General features: G+C 42.2%; 1 protein-coding gene across 1 annotated transcript in view; it reads right to left on the bottom strand.

The window, feature by feature from the left end:
- Positions 1-373: 373 nt before the first annotated feature.
- Positions 374-20148, bottom strand: part of PNLIPRP3 (pancreatic lipase related protein 3) — a 35112-nt gene continuing 15337 nt past the window's right edge. Inside the window, exons 4-12 of the mRNA XM_026493656.3 lie at positions 19980-20111; positions 17849-17957; positions 13797-13916; positions 13593-13715; positions 10344-10462; positions 7028-7160; positions 4787-4898; positions 2054-2221; positions 374-1778 (exon numbers count right to left, since the gene is read on the bottom strand). Coding sequence (XP_026349441.2) covers positions 1715-1778; positions 2054-2221; positions 4787-4898; positions 7028-7160; positions 10344-10462; positions 13593-13715; positions 13797-13916; positions 17849-17957; positions 19980-20111 — 1080 coding nt within the window. The 3' untranslated portion in view covers positions 374-1714. The remainder of the gene's footprint in view (positions 1779-2053; positions 2222-4786; positions 4899-7027; positions 7161-10343; positions 10463-13592; positions 13716-13796; positions 13917-17848; positions 17958-19979; positions 20112-20148) is intronic.

Raw genomic sequence — 20148 nt, forward strand, 5'->3', positions numbered from 1 at the left:
AACAATAGACTTGGAAAACAATGTCATACACATGGAAAACAATGTCATTCTAAACTTTCAGAGTCGCTTTGCCTAGATAGACCATGCACACTTTCATCCTCACAACATTCTCATAATGCAAGGGAAAAAAAGGACAATAGTAAGATCTATGGAACAGAAAGTTGGTGTTTTATTAAAATAGGTTGCCAGAAGTTAATTGACTCCCATTTGTCTTTTCAAGCTTAGAAAGAGCCAGCCAAGAGGCCTCTTGGGCAAAGAGGCAGGCCACACTCACAGAGCCTAATGCTGCTACTTGATCCATAATCCTTCCTGCTGATGGCCAAGCCCTTTAAAAAAAAAAAAAGAAAAGAAAAGAAAGAAAGAAAGGCTGAGCAGAGAACAGTGCAGGGTCAGGACAGCTGCTGGCAAGGGAAGGTGTCCTGCCCCCAGAGGCATGCGGCCGACTCCACCGCCAGACTGCCGAGCAGTGCTGGGCTGCCACACTGTTAGTAGGACTCAGAGACTCAGACCGTCCCAAGTTGCTGCTCATGGCCACCCTGTTCCGGGTTGGCCTAGGCCTTGGGTTGACATGCCCACCAGAGAGTAGACAATCAGCCAGATCGTGCCAAATGTGTCCTCATCTCCTTTCCTCCTTCTGTTGAGTCTCATGCTCCAGTCAGTCTTGTATCTCCCACTTGCACAATGGGAAAGAGACACGCTACTTGGTTCTCTGCTATCTGCCCCAGCACAAGTGTAAGTATACCCAGGGGCCTCTTCCTGAGGTTCACTTGGCAGCAAGGCACCAAGGAGAATCAAGAAAACTTCTGCAGAGGAGCTGTCATCATTTCTTTTCAACAACACTTATAGTCCAGTGCTGTGGGCTAAACACTAAACCCATTAGAAAACAGAGCAGATAAAAATAGTCATCTTTGATTTGCACTGGGTAAGGACAACTGAATTACAAAAAATTGAAGCAAAGTTTTAAAAAATTGACATACTTAAATATTACAGGATCATTATTGCAAACACAAAGGGTAGTCAAGTGCTTTACAAATGAAATGCTCCCTTTAGGCTAATTGCAAATTTGCAATGGGGCTTCTAGAGAAGGGGCTGATCCTCAGGGCCTATTGCTAACTGTTGGACGTATCACAGACAAGCCCCTGAATCTTTTACTTCACACACACCTGAAGACCATGGAACACCTTGGAAATACTAATGTACTCTCATTGGTTTCCATTATTAATACATAGACATACCAACCCATGGGATTATCATCTACATATCATGAATTATAGCCATAATTTGTCTTACCAAGATTTAACAATGTAATAAATATTCTTTAAATCATTCTAGAACAATGCTTATTCTACCTGGACATACTCAAAATGTACTTCAAATATTCAACCAGACAGAGTGTCACTTCTGCGTAGTGAATTTATACCACGACACTTCGGCATCACTTCCTCTCATTCAGGGGAATTCCAACACAGCTTTATTCTGGCAGTGATACCCAGATTCCTACAGATTACCGTACTATACTCTGTCCTAGGACTCCGTCTGTTTTTAAGGCACCTACAAAGTTTATCAAGGAGAAAAACATTCTATATAGAAAATAGCAACAACGGTACTTTTCTATCTCACTCACGAAGGCCAGGTTTGGTTCAGATAACAACCAGAAGGAGATTCTTTCTTTCACTGCTCCCAATAAATAAATCCATCAAGACTGTATCTGAAATTAGCATGGTTTCAGGATCTGGGCAATACTGGGTCCCATAATGTCCTGGCTACAGAAGGTAGATCTGAAAAATTTTAAGGGGGAAAAAAAAGGATATTAAAATGATTTTAGGGGGAAAAAGAGACATGGTAGATCTAATTTAATGAGTAATTATTATTTTATAAACAGTTTTGCAAATACAATGTTCATTTCTTAAATAAGTTTCCATTTCTTTAATAATAAAATTTCAAGATGTACAAATTTTTATACAAGTTGCAAATTTCAAGTTACATGTAGGTTTCAAATACCATTAAACATTGAAACTCTGTTTGAAAATACAAGGGAAAAAGTAATACTTACTCGTACCCATATTTTCCAGATATATCTGTCACCACTTCTGCTCCCAGCTTATTCTGAGAAGGCCCAAACAAATGTTCCTTCCACATGAACTCCATATTTGTTACATTTCCAACATTAATGTCTGCATCAATTAATTTTGTGTAAGTCATTCCTGGCTTAAGTGTTCCACTGTAAACAGAAAAATAAGACTCATAAGCTCACACTGGGTCTTCTCGATGCTGCACTGAAGCCACGCGTGGGTACCATGAAAGAGAGAGTTGCATCCGCCGACATTTGCTTACAGATGTATTCTTTTCGTTTCCGTCAATCAGCATCTTGGAATAGCCGCGTTCTGAAGCTTGAGAGGAAGGGTGAGGTAAATGGGAAGCTTGACTAGTCGATGTTGGGGAATGCCTAGAGAGGCGTTATCTTGACCAGATCTCCATAACGGAAGGTCTGGTCTTGGCTTCCTAGTCTCAGAAACCAGATTTTATGACACCAGGAAATGAACAAACTTTCAATGAGGAGCTAAATTCACAGAAAACTGATCTCTCTATTCCCAAGGGGGAAATGCTTTCTTTTTATTAATCAAAATGTCCTCCAACTCTCTCCCTGGTCACTTCTTTATCTGCATGAAAAGAACCATGTGACCAAACTAGTCATCAAAAGATGTTTTGGTGAGCATGCCACCAGAGCAGAGAGAAGTGGATTATCTTGGGGCACAAGGCACACCCTTTCCAAGCCCAAATTAGACCAGATGTGATTTCCCTCTTCCTGCTGTTTCCTTCTTCCATCGTTCATGTATTGTCTGTCTCCTCTCCCTGGAAGAAAAGCTCCACAAGGACAGGACCGGTGGCTGGATTCTTAGCAATCCGAGCAATCCCTGGCACACCGTGGGCATTTACCTGTCTGCTGAGTGAATGAATGAATGTTGCTATTCCTAGGGCCTGTCTTACTCTATTCCATATAGAATTAACTGCTTTCATTACCAGAAGGCAACTTTTCTTCCAGCTTTCTTAGGGAGAATCTCCCTGCTGCTCCCTGATCCACCTTCACTCAGTAAATCTACTGTGTAGACCTTCATAACGGTGTCATTAGAAGCCCACGTGACTGAGATATAATCCACAGGGAGGGACCAGACTCTTGATGCTTGACTGAAAAATAGGAATAGAGAGCGTGCAGATGCATTTATCTGACTTCATTTCAAGATGGGACATCTGCTGTGAACTAGAGATCCTGAATCATTCTTAACAGGATTGGTGGCTATGAGACAAGATGACGAACGGCTTCCTTAGATATTTGGAAAAGAAATGCAGACATGTCAAAATATTTTACCATTTTTAAAAGATCTTATTTATTTATTTGAGAGAGTGCGCATGCATGCGGGCTCTAGGGTGAGTGAGGGCGAGGGGCAGAGGGAAAAGAATCTCAAACAGACTCCCTGCTGAGCACAGAGCCCCACGTGGGGCTCCACCTCAAGACCCTGAGATCATGACCGGAGCCAAAACCGAGAGCCAGACGCTCAACCAACTGAGCCACCCAGGCGCCCCCAAATATTCTTATGAATTTTTATTTGTTCCCACCTGCCCCAGGTCAGAGGCCTTCCTGCAGGGCTCTAACTGCCCAGCCTTAGGCAATAGTGAGCCTCAGAGCCTCCAGCACACAATCGATCGTAGGGAACTGCTCTCAGAGAACGAGCTTAATGGAGACACAAAGAACACGTGCAAATGACGTATGTTAAGACAGGGAAGGGTATTTGGAACAGAGGAACAGCATGAGTGAAGTTGGGAAGAGAGGAAAAGGTGGGATCTAGTCAATGCAGGGTAGTGTAATCACGGTAATCTGGCTGCGCTAAAGATGAACACACCAGATGGTGGGAGATGGGGCTGGAAAGGTGGGCTGGGCCTGTGCATTCACCGGGGTCCAGCGGATCACAGACCAAACCCATAGTTGCAGGCAGGTGCACTGAGGCACGATGATGTGCACACACGGCCAGAAGGATTAATCTGATGCATTCTTCGACTGACAAAATAACCACAGAAATCTCTTGTTTTTCATGCCTCTGCCCACTCTTTGAAGATGATGGAAAGCAAAGAGGCAAAAATCTAATCCATTCATTGGTTTGCAAAATGGTAGCATCCAATTAGTGTGCATAACCTTAATTCAGAAATGGATTACAGAATTAAACAACGTAAGTGAAATCTCTAATACGAAAATGCTAAGGCTGACCGAAGAAAAGGTTAAAGGAAACTCAAGATAAAAGGGACTTTAGCCAAAGGTACACAGTGAACGTCTCTGCTGAATCATTCCCACCTTTGACTATTTCAACACGTGTCCTATATCTGTGTGTGCTACTCACACAGCTTATTAGAAATCTGGCCATTTACATATATGTCTTATTCCATAAGTAATTTGAATCTATACAAACCGAAACACATGTGAATTCGTATAATGTTAATGGGCCAGATTAACAATAACTCTCGTTTATTGTCCACTTGCCTTAACGATCTACAGCTATAATTTTATGCTATCACTTTCTGACCTTTTCTGTTTGTAGGTGGAACTGCAGAGACAATAGATCCTATGATTTCTATTTTACATCTGGAAAGCCGGAAGTGAAAAGAAACGTCAAATATGTCATGACAGCCTGAAGCATTCCGCTGTCGGAAAAGCCCGAGCTGCTGACTGAGCCAGTCTGAGTAAGTGCCCAGCACTGTGCCACCTGCCGCTTCCTCGTCCTTGGCCCTTGCCTACCTGGCCATCACAAACTCCTCCGTGTCCCCAGTTGTTCCACCTACACGGAGAAACAGGGTCCCTTGAGTGACGTTGTTTCCATCAAGTTTGACAGATAATTTGTGACTCCAACCTGGAAATTAAAAAAAAAAAAAAAAAAAGAACGAAAATGAAGAGGTGAAAACACAAGAAAAGCATGACCTCCTGGGCACTTTGACGTGAACACAACTTTCAGCCTTGAACGAGGCTGCTTGTGTTCACGAAAAAGCAACTTTATATAGCTTGAGTGAATCTGGTAAAAAACCACATTTAAAAATACATATACATGTACATGAGTTCATTTTGTGAAAGTAAATAGTGTCATGATATTCTTTAAAGAAAATTCTTTAATTTTCCAGGCATTTTTATGACTTTTCAAAGTGGAAGTGTGTGTTCCTCCGACTATTACATTTGTATTCTGCAGCATGTATACTTTGCACGGCCAGGTTTTTATTGGCCATGGTTTGGCAACTAACCCAGAATAAATCTAGAAAGCCTAGCAGGCAAGAGGGTCTGTGTCTTTTAGAATGGGAGGTGAACTGAGTTGTCCCTTCCTCTCCCGTGGGGCTCCGCACTCAGAAAGCCCAGTTAGCCCAGGTCTGGGGCAGCACAGAGCCTGCCAACAGGGCAAATCCCTTGCAAGTGGCCAAGTGTCACTTTTAAAAAATCTGGAACGAAACAGATCTTTCATTGTGAATTCTGAAATTGCTGTATGTTTAATAACACATTGAAAAAAAAATGCAGTTCTTCCTACAATTGTTTGAAAAACGTCTGGAAGGGGAAAAAAATCTCCAGAGAGAATTTCCAATTCCTGAGTTAATTGTTGCCAGAGTTCCTCCCTCCTCAGCCCACCCACTGCCACCTCTGCACGGAAGCCCCTCTCCCCGGGCTCCCAGTGACGGCACCAGCGCTCTATCCCATGAGCCCTGGGGACTGTTTCATCTGACCTGTCAGCATATTTGCTGCAGTGGCTCCGTCCTCCCTTCCTCACTGTCTTTCACTGGCTCCTCTTACCGCCCTCCACGCTGGTTTACCTTCTCTCTCTGAAAGAGACTGAGACCTTCCTCGGTCTCCTTTGCAGGTTCTCTTTCTCTGCTCTCTTTCTTCTCATCTGACACACTTTTCTTGGCTAATTCCGTCATCCGCCTCCACAGCCCTGACGGCTGTCTACATGCAGGTTTATCTCTAAATCGTTAACTGTACATCACATCGGTAGCCCGTATCTCTGACGGCCTTGTGGGTGCACACCCCCCCACGTCCCAAGGCTTTGAAAAACCTGGTAAGTTAGAAACTGAACCCATCAATCTCCTCCAAGCCAGCCTTTCTTCCTGTGTCATCAAGGTCAGTGAATGGAACAACGTCCAGTGAGCCACAATCATCCTTGACTTCTCCACTTTTGGCATCCCTCACATCCATTCACCAGGTTCCATTTTGCTTCTACCTCCCACCCATCTCCGTACTCTCTCCCCATCTCCCACCTTTCTGTCCAGCTTTATTGAGACATAAACACTGTGGACGCGTACACCTTGACATACATATAATGATATATTGTGAAATAATTAGCATTATAAGGTTAATTAACATCCCTCACCTTCCCTGTGGTGAGGCAACACTTGTCCTAACAGGTCATTCTGCCTCCATCTTGTCTCCCTCTAATCCATGCAGCAACAAGAACAACTTTTTAAGAAACCAGTCTGATAATCTTAACACCTTTTGGTGGCTTCCCAGGAGCTCATAAAGTCCGAACTCACCACGTGGCTCACCATTTCATTATTTGCCTTAATTTACTTCTCCTGCCTCATCTCATATTTCTCTCCTCCTGGTCTCCACAGTCCCGGCAGGGGGTTCTTCTTTCTCTCAATCTCTCTCACCTCCAGGCACCGACCCACGCTGTTCCTTCTACTTGGAATGCCCCCATTCCTTCTCCCTCTGACTCATCTTCCAGGAGTCTGCTCAGAAATGACCTTCCCTCAGAAAGCTCCACTGACTTGGTTCTAGAAGACCTTCCTTTGCACGTCTCTTAGCACAACATTTATTACCCAGGATTGAAACTCCCCACTAGTCGAAACTCCCCACTAGTCTAAACTCCCTGTATTGCTCCTCACTATATCCTCAGAGTCTGGCCCAGTGCCCAGTTATCTAGTAGACACTCAGTAAAAACTGTTGAATTTTTAAAGATAAGTACCTTAAAGCATTACAATAAAACTGAGCTACAATACTTACGGGCAAATGGGGAAAGAGACCCTGTGTTTAAAAAATAATATGATCTATTAGGCTGCATATTTTTGAAGTGAAATCTATCAGCAAAATGACCCATTGTTGGGCAACCTTCTTTGGGACAACGGAAGCAATTTCCCTGGTGACAGAAAATAAGAGGTAGGTTAGAAATATAATTAGAAATGTTGACTTTCAACAAACTTTTTTTTTTTTAAAGATTTTATTTATTTATTTGACAGAGAGAGACAGCCAGTGAGAGAGGGAACACAAGCAGGGGGAGTGGGAGAGGAAGAAGCAGGCTCCTAGCGGAGGAGCCTGATGTGGGGCTCGATCCCAGAACGCCGGGATCACGCCCTGAGCCAAAGGCAGATGCTTAAGGACTGCGCCACCCAGGCGCCCCTCAACAAACTCTTGATACATTATTAAACTATAATAAATCTTTGAAATTTAAATAAAGCGTATGCATTTAAAAATGGCTAAGTTGCCTAATAGGCCACCCTGTCTTCAAAAACAAACAAAATAAAACAAAAACAACTGAGGGGGAAAAAATGGTCTATTAGAAAAATGAGTAAATGCTATGAATAGATAATCCCCGGAAGAGGAAAATCAGATAGTTGGTAACTATGTAAAAAGCTGCTCAATCTCACTAGTTGTCAGGAATGTGCTAATGAATACAACACACAATTTCATACTCAACAGATTTGCAAAAATTAAAACAAGTTGCAACATCAAGTAGTGGTGAAGACAAGTGTGGGATTCTCATTTGCTCCTGACGGGAATGTAAATTGAGGGATGTTGCAGACAGCAATCTGGTAACGTCTAACAGAGACAGAAATGTGGGGCCCTGGGTGGCTCAGTCCGTTAAGCGTCCGACTCCTGATTTCAGCTCAGGTCATGATCTCGGGGTGGGATCAAGCCCCGCGTGGGGCTCTGCTTGTCCTTCTCCCTCCGCTCCTGCTTTCACTCTCTCTCTCAAATAAAGAAAAACAATCTTTTAAAAAAAGACAAATGCACTTAGGCTTTGACAATTTCACTTGTACTACGCCCTATAATGAAGCTTCCCCACAAGCACACTAGCAGACACACAGGAGTGTTTACCGCAGAACTGCTTTTAATAACAAACGCTGGAAACAACCAAAATGCTGTTAGTAAGGGAATGAAGAAATAAATTGTGACCGATTCCTATAAAATAAACACATTAGATCTACATATATCAATGTAGCTCTCAAATTTATAAAATTTAACAAGAAAAAAAGCAAATCCAGAAAGATACAGTGTAATACTATTTATCTGATACATGCAGGATTCACTACAAGCCCTGCCTCAGGGGAGGGTGTTAAGGGAATAAAAGGGAATCAAATTTTATCTGTACATTTTATTCTTTTTTTAAATTTTTATTTTTTAAAGATTTTATTTATTTATTTGACAGAGAGCTAGAGAGAGCACAAGTAGGCAGAGCGGCAGGCAGAAGGAGAGGGAGAAGCAGGCTCCCCACTGAGCAGGGAGCCTGAAGTGGGGTTCGATCCCAGGACCCCGGGATCATGACCTGAGCCGAAGCAGACGCTTCACTGACTGAGCCACCCAGGCACCCCATATCTTTTACATTTTAAAATCTAAAGCAAAACTAATAAAGTGTTAACTTAAAAAAAAATCTGGGTAGCAGTGTTTGAATATTTGTTATTTTAGGTTTTGAAATTTCAGATTTATAAACCATGGACATTTAGGCTAGGATTATAGTAAAACATTCCATGTAAAACTATGTTTAATGAAGCAAACTTGTAACAATAATAAAAGGGCTCATATTTATTAAGGGCTTACCACATGCCAGGCACTTTTTAAGCACTTTATCTGCATTTAACTAATTAATCCTCACAGGCCTTTTTATTATTACAGTGCTTTTAGCCTCCCTAGCTAACAGATGAGGAAACCAAAGGGCAGAGCAGTTAAAGAATTTGTCCAATGATGCGTGTTGAGTAAGTGAGGGAGCAAGGATGTGAACCAGACAGCCTGGTACTACAATTCCTCCTTCATTTTATTTTATTTACTTTTTATTTTATTTTATTTTATTTTGTTTTGTTTTGTTTTATTTTATTTTGTTTTGTTTTGTTTTATTCCATTCTGTTCTGTTCTATTTATTTCATTTCACTTCCTTTTTATGACTGTTTGGGGAGAAACACAATAAAACATGTCAAGGAAATTGACACGATGTTCTCTAGTTTGTAGCCATAATTAGCATCCATGTGGCACAGGAGCCTCGCTTCGCCCATCTCGCAGACTGTAGCCCATTATCTCTGACTATACTGTGACTCTGAGGGCCTCTTCCACCTGCCTTCAGTATAGTCAGTGCCAAGATCCCTTTAGCCACTCAGAGCAGCATCTGGGGCTGGAAGAAGGAGGAGGCAGCATTGGTTATTGGGGAAAGGCCAGGGTTTGGCTGGCAAGCTTCCCGAGCACAGCAGTTCACCAGGGCGTGCCGTGAGTAAGAACAACTGGCTCGGGAGACGGAGAAGGTGGCCAGAGGGCATCCAGTCACCTTGCTCTGTTTAAGAGGACGGAAGCGGCTTATTCCTGTCCCAGCACTGCACTTACGCACCAAGTGCTGTTACTTAACAATAAACTCCAGCTGGAAACCTCACATTTTCTACCCTGATGAAACAGGGAATTAGGTCTCTGAAGCATAAGAAAGAAAATCTTTCCACTTCCCACTACAAAATAGATTTTCTTTCTCCTTTTCATAGTGATAACCAAATGAAAAATACATTTAGCTCAGATCTGGCACCGTGCGTTTTATGACTCAAGCAAAATCAGATTTGGTATTTTGTCCCTTATTGATCTGTGCGGAACTCCTGTGAGCTATCTGTGCCTTAGTTAGGCTCTGTATAAATAATTAAATTTTAATAAAATAATTTTCACGTTCCAAGTAAATAGTAATATGTTTGGTTGTAGCTATTGATTGGTTCAGCCTTTTCGGGGCATCTTTGAAGATGACATTTAAAATATATACACAGAAAAATTCGGCCCGGACTTGTGCCTGTTACACAGTAGCATCTAATTACTGCATAACAAATGGCCCCAAACGCAACACTGGATATAATCTTCAAAAGAGCTGAAACAACCAGAATACAAATAGTTGGTTTAGTTATTTAAGCCCTTCAGCAATCCAGCTACTGTTCAGTACTCCGTATAGAGAAAGAATCTATTATTTCCCAAAATGGCAGATGCATTTTTTTGCCACATACTCAAAGCACTAATTTTTAGTTGGCTGATCATGGTTCAAAAAATGACTTGCTAATGACATTCCACTGCAAAACACTTTACTTACGGCTTTGAAAGATTTGTAGGATCTACAAGGATAAGCAATAAATGCTTCAGGATTGAGAACGCTTTCAGTATAGAAGCGATGACTTCGGGCATGGTTGCATTCAAAGAAGGAAGTCACTTCTGTGAAGACAGTTTCCAGTTAATTGAGAGCAATAAACGGATTAACTGATAACTAACAGTACGAACCATTTCTTAGAAAAGTAACTTAAAACAACAGATTCTTGACTTGGGAGGTCTAGACAGCCAGACTTTGTGTGTAGGCTTGGATACTGCACAACATTTATCAATAGCACGTTATCATGTTCTTTGTACCAAAGAATTCTTTGTGTGACTCTCAAGCGACATTCAAGCAGGATAAATAAACAAATGCAAATGTAAATGACTCTGTGTTCTGCTACTATTATCTTCAGCACTTCCCGGGTCTTTGACCTAGAGCTTGAAAGCACTTGGAGCTTTCTGTATCCTTGTGCGCACAGCATCTTCTCCGTAGACCCATTCGTTCACTGTCTCCCTGTTTCTGCAGGAAGGCTGATCTGCCTCCTGTTCAATCACAACACAGCCAGCAACACCCTCAATGAGCTTTGAGGTGTGACAAGTGCGAAGTATTATTAAGAATGCTACAGACAAGTTAGTTTTGTCATTGTTAGGCATGATATTATGGGCACTAATAGTTTGGATTTTTACAATAATAAATAAGATAGATCTAAATACATTCATGCATTCTGAAGTTATCATAGCATTCTAGTCATTTATGCTCTTTATCTTCTATAGCAACGTCTCTAGTGTCTGCCATGGACTATTCTTCCAATGACCTACACAACTTGGTTGATCTTTGAGAAACTAGATTTTGTTTTAGTATATGTGGTAGATCATTATACTGTAATAGTGACCTCCAGTGAGTCACTCTTTTTTAGGTCCTCACCCCTTTGCAATAACAAAACAGATTACCATTCCTCCCTTCAAGAGCAAGGAGTCTATTTTTTTTTCATTCCCCCCACCCCACCCCACATTGCAAGCTAGTCCTGTGACTTGCTTTGACCAACAGAACATGGAAGAATTGACCCTGTGCAATTTCAGGTCCTCAGTCTTAAAAGACCTTCTAGCATGCACTCTTGCTTTCTTAGAACCCAGCTTTTCTGTTAAGAAATCCCGGTTAACTGCCTGGGAAGAAAGGTCCTGAAGGAGAACAGACCACTTAAAGAGAAGAACCAGTACCAAGAACCCAGACGTGGAAGACCATGTTGAATCTTCCCACCTAGCTTAACCCAGTGTAGACCCCAACCGGATGCAATCACAGGACTCACATTGCAGAGCAAAGTCTCTGCAGAACGCTGCCTGAATCTTGACCCTGAGAACAATGGGCAATAAAACCATTGTTCTTTTAAGCCATTCTGGCTTGTCATGCAGTAGATAACTGAGACAGGGTAACTTCAGAAAGCAGAGATCAATAATCCGCATCATCTTTTTTTTAAACAAGGCCATCTCTTACATCAGGTCTTTTTATATTCAGATTTATATTCACAATTAATTGTAATGTAGACAAGATGTTTCTTTAGCATCTGGGAAATATAAATTTTAAAAGTAAGTGATTTCTTAGTAATAAATATAATGTAAAATCGAATATCTTAATGTCTTCAAACTCATCTAAATCATAACATGAATGATACACATACTTCAAATAAAGTTGTAGGAAATTTTATAATGTCTTAAAATGATAGCTTGTGATAAATGTATTTTACTTGAATTAATTCTTTACAGAATTTCAAATGTTCTGTGTATGTATATAAGTTAAAAAAGAAATATTATGATCTATATTTTATACTAATAGAAAGGATTTTAAGTCATAATATGGAAAATAAGAAGAGAAGTTTTATAATAGGTCTTATTGGAATGAATTTTGCTTATCTCTTCTAGCTAGAATTGGCTTTCTCATTTTGAGTGTCTGTAATTCACCAGTTATATTGTTTCTTTTCTTCAGTGGGCATGGCAAACAGATACTTCTAATCACATTTACTCTTCAGAACAGATATTAAAACTTTGCAATTTGTCTCTAGAGAAGAGGACATTCCAACTACTCTCAATGTCATGATCTGTGTATCTTCCCACTATACCAGCCAATTGGAAGATCAAATAATTACATCATCGAGAGACTCTGACCATGTGGAATCAGATGGTGAGATATTTAGAGTCATCCATTAATTATCATATCATCATACATTATATTATTATGTATTTTATATATTATGTATGACACATTTCATTATTTACATTACATGATGATGATATGTAGATCCAGAGAATAATGAATTCCCAAATAATAACTTTTGGTGCCTTATTACCAGGCACTCTATAGACACAGTTGTTACTGGAAACTATTATAAAGGGTTAAATACTATTTGTTTAATTTGTGATTAATTTAATATATGATCCATAGTGATTCTGTTAAAAAGTAAATCAAACTGTATCTCTTTTTTGCTCCAAATCCTCCCATGTCTCCCATCTCACTTGAGTAAAGCTGAAATCTTTACAATGGTCCATAAAGCCCTGTATCTTCCCCCTCTGCCCTCTAACCTCATGTCTATTACTCTCCTCTTTCAATTCACTCCAGCCACTGTAGGATCCTCACTGCCATGAACTTCCCAGGCAGGCTCCTGCCCCAGGCCCTTTACACTGGCCGTCCCCCACCCACTGGCCTGGAATGCCTTTCTCCCAGGTATCCACATGGCTAACTCCTTTAGGTCATCTTTTCAGTAAGGACTCCCTGGCCACCCTATCAAAAATCTCCTTTTCCCACTCGACCCCCACTATCACCAACACCTTACATTTCATTCCATGCTTTATTTTGTTTCCTTACTCTATTGTTTTTCTAGCACACTAGAATATTAGTTCCATCATGGAGGGGTTTTTGTCTTTTGTATTCATCCCTACATCTGCTGTCCCTAGAATAATGCCTGGCACATAGTAGGCACTCAATACATCCTGCTGAATGAATAAGCATATCCTCCCTGTTTACACTGAGTGACTACAATATGCTAGATATTCTGATAGGCCCCGGGGGATACGAACATAACTAAGACATGGACCCTAATCTCGCAGCTCTCACAACTGGTGGGAGCTTTATACATGTGATTGTGTTTTGGGCTAAAGTATATTTTTATATTATATTATGTGCAAAATGGTATGGATCCTATCCAAGGAGGGAGCTGAGTGAATGTATAATATCCTCCTTCATATTTTAGAAAGTATTTACCTTCTTTGTAAGCATTGAAATCAAAGTTAAATAAAGGTGTTATTAAGTCTTCACATCCTGGCATGTGCTTCCCTCCATTTGGGTAAAAGTCAAGGTGACCACAAGCGTTAATAGTTCCAGCACCTGAAATAGATAAAAGCAGGATAAATGCTTCTAAAATTCTTTTCCATGCTTCAGTGTAGTTTGTTTGTATCGAAAACTTACCAAACTCAAAGAGCAAGCGAACTGCATTTGTATGAATGACATCGACAAAGTCGGCATCCGAGGGGTCCAACCTAACTTCATTTGGAGTATTGTGGAAATATGGCCCGGCTGGGTCCAACCCTGGGAAAAAGCATGAATGTCCATTAAACCAAGACATGTTCTATCCAAGAGTACATTCTTAGTGTTGTTATTTTGGAAGGATAGATGGTGAGGGCAAGGAATTCTTTCCTTTATGATTTATACAGGTCAAACACCACCCAAGACAAAGTGTAGATACATAAATTGAGTGGATACATGCAGGTCTCTATACATTATAATGTCAGATTCCTATACACAAGTAAGGCTGTGTCCAGACAATGCAAAATAACTAACAAAGTCAGAAGAATCAAATTCCAGGGTATGTATAGGGATTACCATCTACATAATTAAGGTTATGGATTGCAGACGATTTCAAAAGCAACATCTGTATGCAAAAATATAGATAAAAATAAAAGATAAGGGGCACCTGGGTGGCTAAGTCATTAAGCGTCTGCCTTCGGCTCAGGGCGTGATCTCAGAGTCCTAGGATCAAGCCCCACATCAGGCTCCTCCGCTGGGAGCCTGCTTCTTCCTCTCCCACTCCCCCGCCTGTGTTCCCTCTCTCACTGGCTGTCCTTCTCTCTGTTAAATAAATAAATAAAATCTTTAAAAAATATAAAATAGAATAAAGGTTAAGAGCTCTTCAATATGTAAACACGAATCTATGAAGCAACACACTTAAGCTTAGTTTTCAGCTGTGGCTCATTTAGTTCCACTTCATCATACTACAAATGAAGAGCCTGACATCCCGTGAAGTGAAGTGATTTGACAAGGCCGCCATATATTGGAGGCAAAATGGACTAGGAGCCCAAGTGTCTAGACCCTCAGCCCACTGTCTCCTGTTCAAATATCTAATAAAGAAAAAGGTAAGAGATCTAGAGGTCTCTAAGATGTTATGACCACTCACATGTCCACTCATGTATACATCTGACATTTATTTATCAAGCACGTACTACATGCCAGGAACTAGGTTCAGCACTTGGATACAAGGAATAAGGCCTAGCTTTGTCCTCACAGAGCTTTGTGTTTGATGGGAAAGGCACCTTGATCCAGCACACTCAGTGCAGAGACAGAGGTGAGCCTAGGGATTTGCAAGCACAGGGAAGCCACACATAAACCAGTCTTGGGAAATTGGGACATGCTTCTGCTGGAGATGGGAAATATGAGCAGAGATCTGAGGAACCAGAAGAGTTGGCCAGAGTCAAGAGGGGTCAGCAGCACCCCAGGGGTAAGAAAGAGACTCTTCATGGCCTGCGGGTGAAACAGTTAAGCACATTTGGGGAACTGTAACCGGTTTTTGAGGGCTGGTGTACAGAGTTTTAAAACTGGATGAAAGACAAAGCTAGCATTGTAAGCAGGAGCCGGATGTAATCTGAACCACGCAAAAGGGTTTGGACATCATCTGGTTGGCAATGGGAAGCTCTTACAAGTTTCCAAAAGGGGAGATTTACATTTTAGCAAATATCTCTTTGCTGTAAAGTGGAAACTGGATCCCAGAGTGGAGAGGACTTGGAGCGGAGGAGAAGCCGACCCCTTTGGAGATGCGGCAGGAGTGAGAAGTGAACGTTTGTGCCCCACGCTTACAAGACACAACAGTCTCAGGGGCGCTCTTCAACGCTAGGAAGTTTGTTCGATTGTGTAGTGTGCAGTCACCAATTCGCTGCAAACTTCTGATGAAGTCAAGAGCTCTGCAGAGATGCATCCACATATAGGAGACCCGCCTCTGACTCCATTGATCAGAGAAGAGGCAGACAGAGGGAAGCGGGGCACCCGCGTTCGTGGCTCCTGAGGTCTCAGGAGGAAAAGCAGCAGAAGGTTCCACTTATGCAGGTCTTAAAATCTATCATTTAATTTTGCTTTGAACTGGTTTTATGATAAAGCTAGTATCTTTCTTGAAGTTTTGGTTCTTTTGTTACTCAAGGAACATGATTGTTCAAAAACTAACTGCTTGCAAGGAATATAGATTGCAACGTTCAAATTACAGCAATCTTTGGATTTTCAGAGAGCCTTTAAAAAAAGTATTGTTTTCTATTTACTCAACGGGATAATTCACTGGGCAGGAAAAATTGGAAGTTACATAGTATCTGATTTTTGAAATCAAAATTGAGAAAAACAAAGTCTTCACAAATTTATGGTAACCCAGTGTGATTTGTAATATGTGAACAGCAATGTTCCTCCCTCTCGTTTATGGCTGAAACGCCCACAGGCTGTGCAGGCCCCATGACGGTCCATCTTCACAAACGGCCGTCTCTTCATTCCCCCGGGCCTGAAAACTTAGAGCAAAGGGGCATTTTTGCTACCCAACGACTTCAGAATAAAAATACAATTTTAGGGGCGCCTGGGTGGCTCAGTCGTTGGGCATCTGCCTTCGGCTCAGGGCGTGATCCCAGGACCCTGGGCTCGAGCCCCACATCAGGCTCCCTGCTGGGAGCCTGCTTCTTCCTCTCCCACTCCCCCTGCTTGTGTTCCCTCTCTCGCTGACTGTCTCTCTGTCAAATAAATAAATAAAATCTTAAAAAAAATACAATTTTATTATTCCAAATAAGAAAGGCGGCTGTGGGCTGGCATTGGGATTGGGATTTGGGAGCTGGAAGAAGTTTGCAGCAGGAAAAGTCTGCTGTACTGAGAGGCTGCACAGACAAGACACTGTACATGCAATCTGGAGTTCGTAACTATTTTTAGAAAAGGATACGTAAAGTTCAAATTTGAATTTAAAGCATAAGTATGTGTTTGTATATATATACACACAGAACAACAGTGTGTTGTCTTAACCAACAGGAAAGGAACACATACTACGTGCCAGGCCTGGGGAGGGGTGGAGGTAAGGGAGACTTTCTTAGTAGTTCAGAGTCTAACAAAATAAACAGGTGAATGAATAATTACATATAACCATACAAGAGTTGCATTTTCGGGTATAATAGAGGCATATTTCAAAAGATATGGGAAGTAGAGAGAATTAACTCTGCCTGAGGAAGGTGCATTTGAAATGAATCTTGAAAGATGAACAGTAGCCATTTAGGGCAAGGGGCAATAGCTTGTGCCAAGGCACAGAAATATGAAAAGCCACGATGAACATGAAACTATTTATGTGACAAGCTAAGAGGCTTTGGGCAATGGAAAGTTCTAACAGTGAGTGATGCAGCCTGTATTTGGAAACACAATGACTTGGCAGCACTCATGGGGGATTGGGGTGGGGGACCAGCCACAGGTGGCCAAATCCAGGTGAACGATGAAGAGGGCCTGAGCTGGGACAGTGGCCAGGACACAGACAGGTGCAAAGCAGAGGAGGAAACCTGGCACCTGCTGACTGAATGTTGTTTGGGGGTATAGAGGAGAGAGAGGCCAGGCCAGCTTGTTGATACTGGAGCTGATATTTCGATCTCCATCCATCTGACTCAATTGGTTTGGAAGTTGGAATACAGGGAAGGGAGATGATTAATTATCATCCTCAAAAATCTAGTTCACAGTATATACTAATTCATGTTAATTCATAGTATATATACCTGACTCTGCAACTTATTTTTAGACTTGACAGTATATTCAGAGGTAATATTCAACATTCTAGAACTGGAACAGCATGGGCACAGGCCTTAAACCAGTTCCACACAGCCAGTGTGCACTGTGAGCTGCGATCCTGATGTGTCCCGGACATCCTTCCAGAACCATCAGTGGGGCTCTAACTCATCTTCTGTGTTAGCGGTGTGGAGTTGCACACCATGTGTCATATTCATCAGCCATCCTCTACGGCTGGGTGGTCAGTTCCCATTACTTTGCCACCACAGATAACGCTACAGAGAACATTCTTGAACGTGGATCTACACCCGCATGCTTGGAAAACACTTTTATGGGTAGTTGAGTCCCATTTTCTCCATCTTACATTTGCTTCCTCTACTTAGTTGGTGTTTCAAATACTTGATTTTGTGTGTGAACAAACGTGTAAGCAAATTCCAGGCCCAACTCCAGGGCAGGCTTACCTGTTATTCTTCCAAGGCCAGGCACCCTTGACCCAGCTTCCCCAGCCAGATGTGCTCCCACGCTGTGGCCAATCAAGTGAACTTTAGAAGGAGAATATCCAAATTTTTTCTGATAGGATTTTTAAAGGAAAACAGAACAAATATTTTTAAAAGACCAGGTGGAATGGCTTAAATGTGCTTGACATATGCTTGATTTATCTGTGCCTCTCACAGGATGGGGACTAGTCAATAGACAAAGTGACCCCCACATCCACCCACCTCCTTGTCTGGCTGAAGGAGAAAGCACCGGGCAGGACTGGAGGAATGCCTTCTGTCAGGTTCTTCTGCCTGTGCTAAGGGGCCTTGTGGTCGTCAGGAAAAGAACAGCCCAGCAACCACATCTATGGCTTCCAGCCCATGCCCACTCTTCCTAAGACCCAACCCTTCCAGCACACTCCCGACACAGGTCAATGCAGCCATATCTGGGCTGTCACCCACCCTACCTGTGTCTGTCTCCTCCAATTGAAGGCAACTCTAGCAAATGTCTGGGCTGAGTTTGGTCTTCAAGAGGAGTTTTTAAGAATATTCACAAAATGACTATGTGCCTAAGAGTTCACACACACACTCACACTCAACAGGGAACAAAGGGGCAAGCATTTTTAGTTTCATCTAAGCTTCCAGTTCTCTTCATGGTAACGGTGAAAATCAAGCAATTGCCTTCACGTGGATAAATTTATCATTGATCAAATGATCCACTCTTTTTCCCACCAGTAATGACAGTATTATATGCTGCTTTATAAAGAGTATTTTCTCTCTCATTTACATGTGAATGGCCATTCCCAGGATGTCTCCTGTCCTTAGGGGGCTCCTTCCTCCACCACTGCCCCGTTCAAATTTCTGCTTTTTGTCTTCCTCCACAGCCTGGTATCTGAGGTCAGCCCTCTTTCCCCTCAGCCCTCCCCTCCTCTGTCCCCATCAATTCACTGAACACGTACCTCAGTGAACGCTTTCCCCTCAGCTCAGCGAACATTTCCTTTCCTACAAGCCACTACTATTCATTTCCTGGAGCCAGAAGAGCCCACAGCGCAGGCCCCAGGATCCACAAAGAAATTCACAGAAGCTTAGGACAGGTTCTTCTCTGAAGAGGTGATGAATCGGATTTCACCCTTTGGATCAAGGACCCATTCTAAGTACCTCCTTGTGCCCTGATCTCCCTAGACAGCAGGAAGAGCAGACAAGCAGTGTGGGGGCAGAGGTGAGGACTTGGCTCCCCGAGTCTTCTCCAGCCGCCTCCTCATCGTCCTCAGGGTTGGAGTATCACCTCCCTGGGCTGCCCATGGGGGTGAGCTGCTGCTCCGGTCCCTCTCCATCCCCCTGCCTTGGACTTCCTCATAGTACCGTCCCCACACTTCGTCAGAGCAGAAACACTGTCTCACTCGCCCTGTATCTTCAGGGACTAGAACAGCGTCTAGCCCACAGCCAGTGCAGAGAAAACTATTTGTTGAATGAATGAGTGAACCCTCCTTAAGAGTCTGAAAGGGTCATAAATCTTTAGATTTTACTTCACTGCATTTAATGGTGGGAAATTACTTTCTATAATGGTAGGGCATTTGGAGATTTATAAATGTCTCAGGGTATAACCCTCATAAATAGCAAAGTCTATTTTGTTCTTTTAGAAAATGTATAGGTTATTGTGCCTGGACTGGACTATAGACCTAACTAATTCACTGCCACAGAACCCAATTACTGTGGGAAAATGTATTTCACCTTCTAAACAAATAGCATTCATAAGATGGGAACAGTTTATAATCATTAAGGATAGGTTTACAATGGGACGAAAACTAACTGGCAGGATAGGGTCCTACAAGCTGACCCCAGAAGCAACTTGGGGGTGGGGTTAGGGGTGGGGAAGCATTTGGTGAGGAGCCTGTGAAGGGACACTGCCACCAAGTGGCGCTTTGTAGATCCACAGGCACTTCTTTCCCAGGAAGTAACTGCCCTTTCCTGGTCACCATACAGAAAGGAATGCTCAGTATCTCACACGTTCAGAACTCGTGTGAACTAATGAAAAAGCCGTAAAATCAATGCAAATTCTTGGTGTTATGATGCAAAGCCAATTAAACGCAATTTTTTAAAAACCAGCTTTTCTTACCGTGAGAACATCAATAAAATACGCCACCTCAGCCCCAACAACGCGGAGATTGTTTACGGCATGGATGTACTCCAGCGAACCATTAATCCAATCTATGTTAATACAGTTCACGTCTTCCACTTTTAGTAACACCTGGTACAAAGATTTATTATAAGGATGTTAGAAAAAA

The sequence above is a fragment of the Ursus arctos genome, unplaced genomic scaffold, assembly GCF_023065955.2.
Source record: "Ursus arctos isolate Adak ecotype North America unplaced genomic scaffold, UrsArc2.0 scaffold_7, whole genome shotgun sequence".
Classification (NCBI taxonomy): domain Eukaryota; kingdom Metazoa; phylum Chordata; class Mammalia; order Carnivora; family Ursidae; genus Ursus; species Ursus arctos.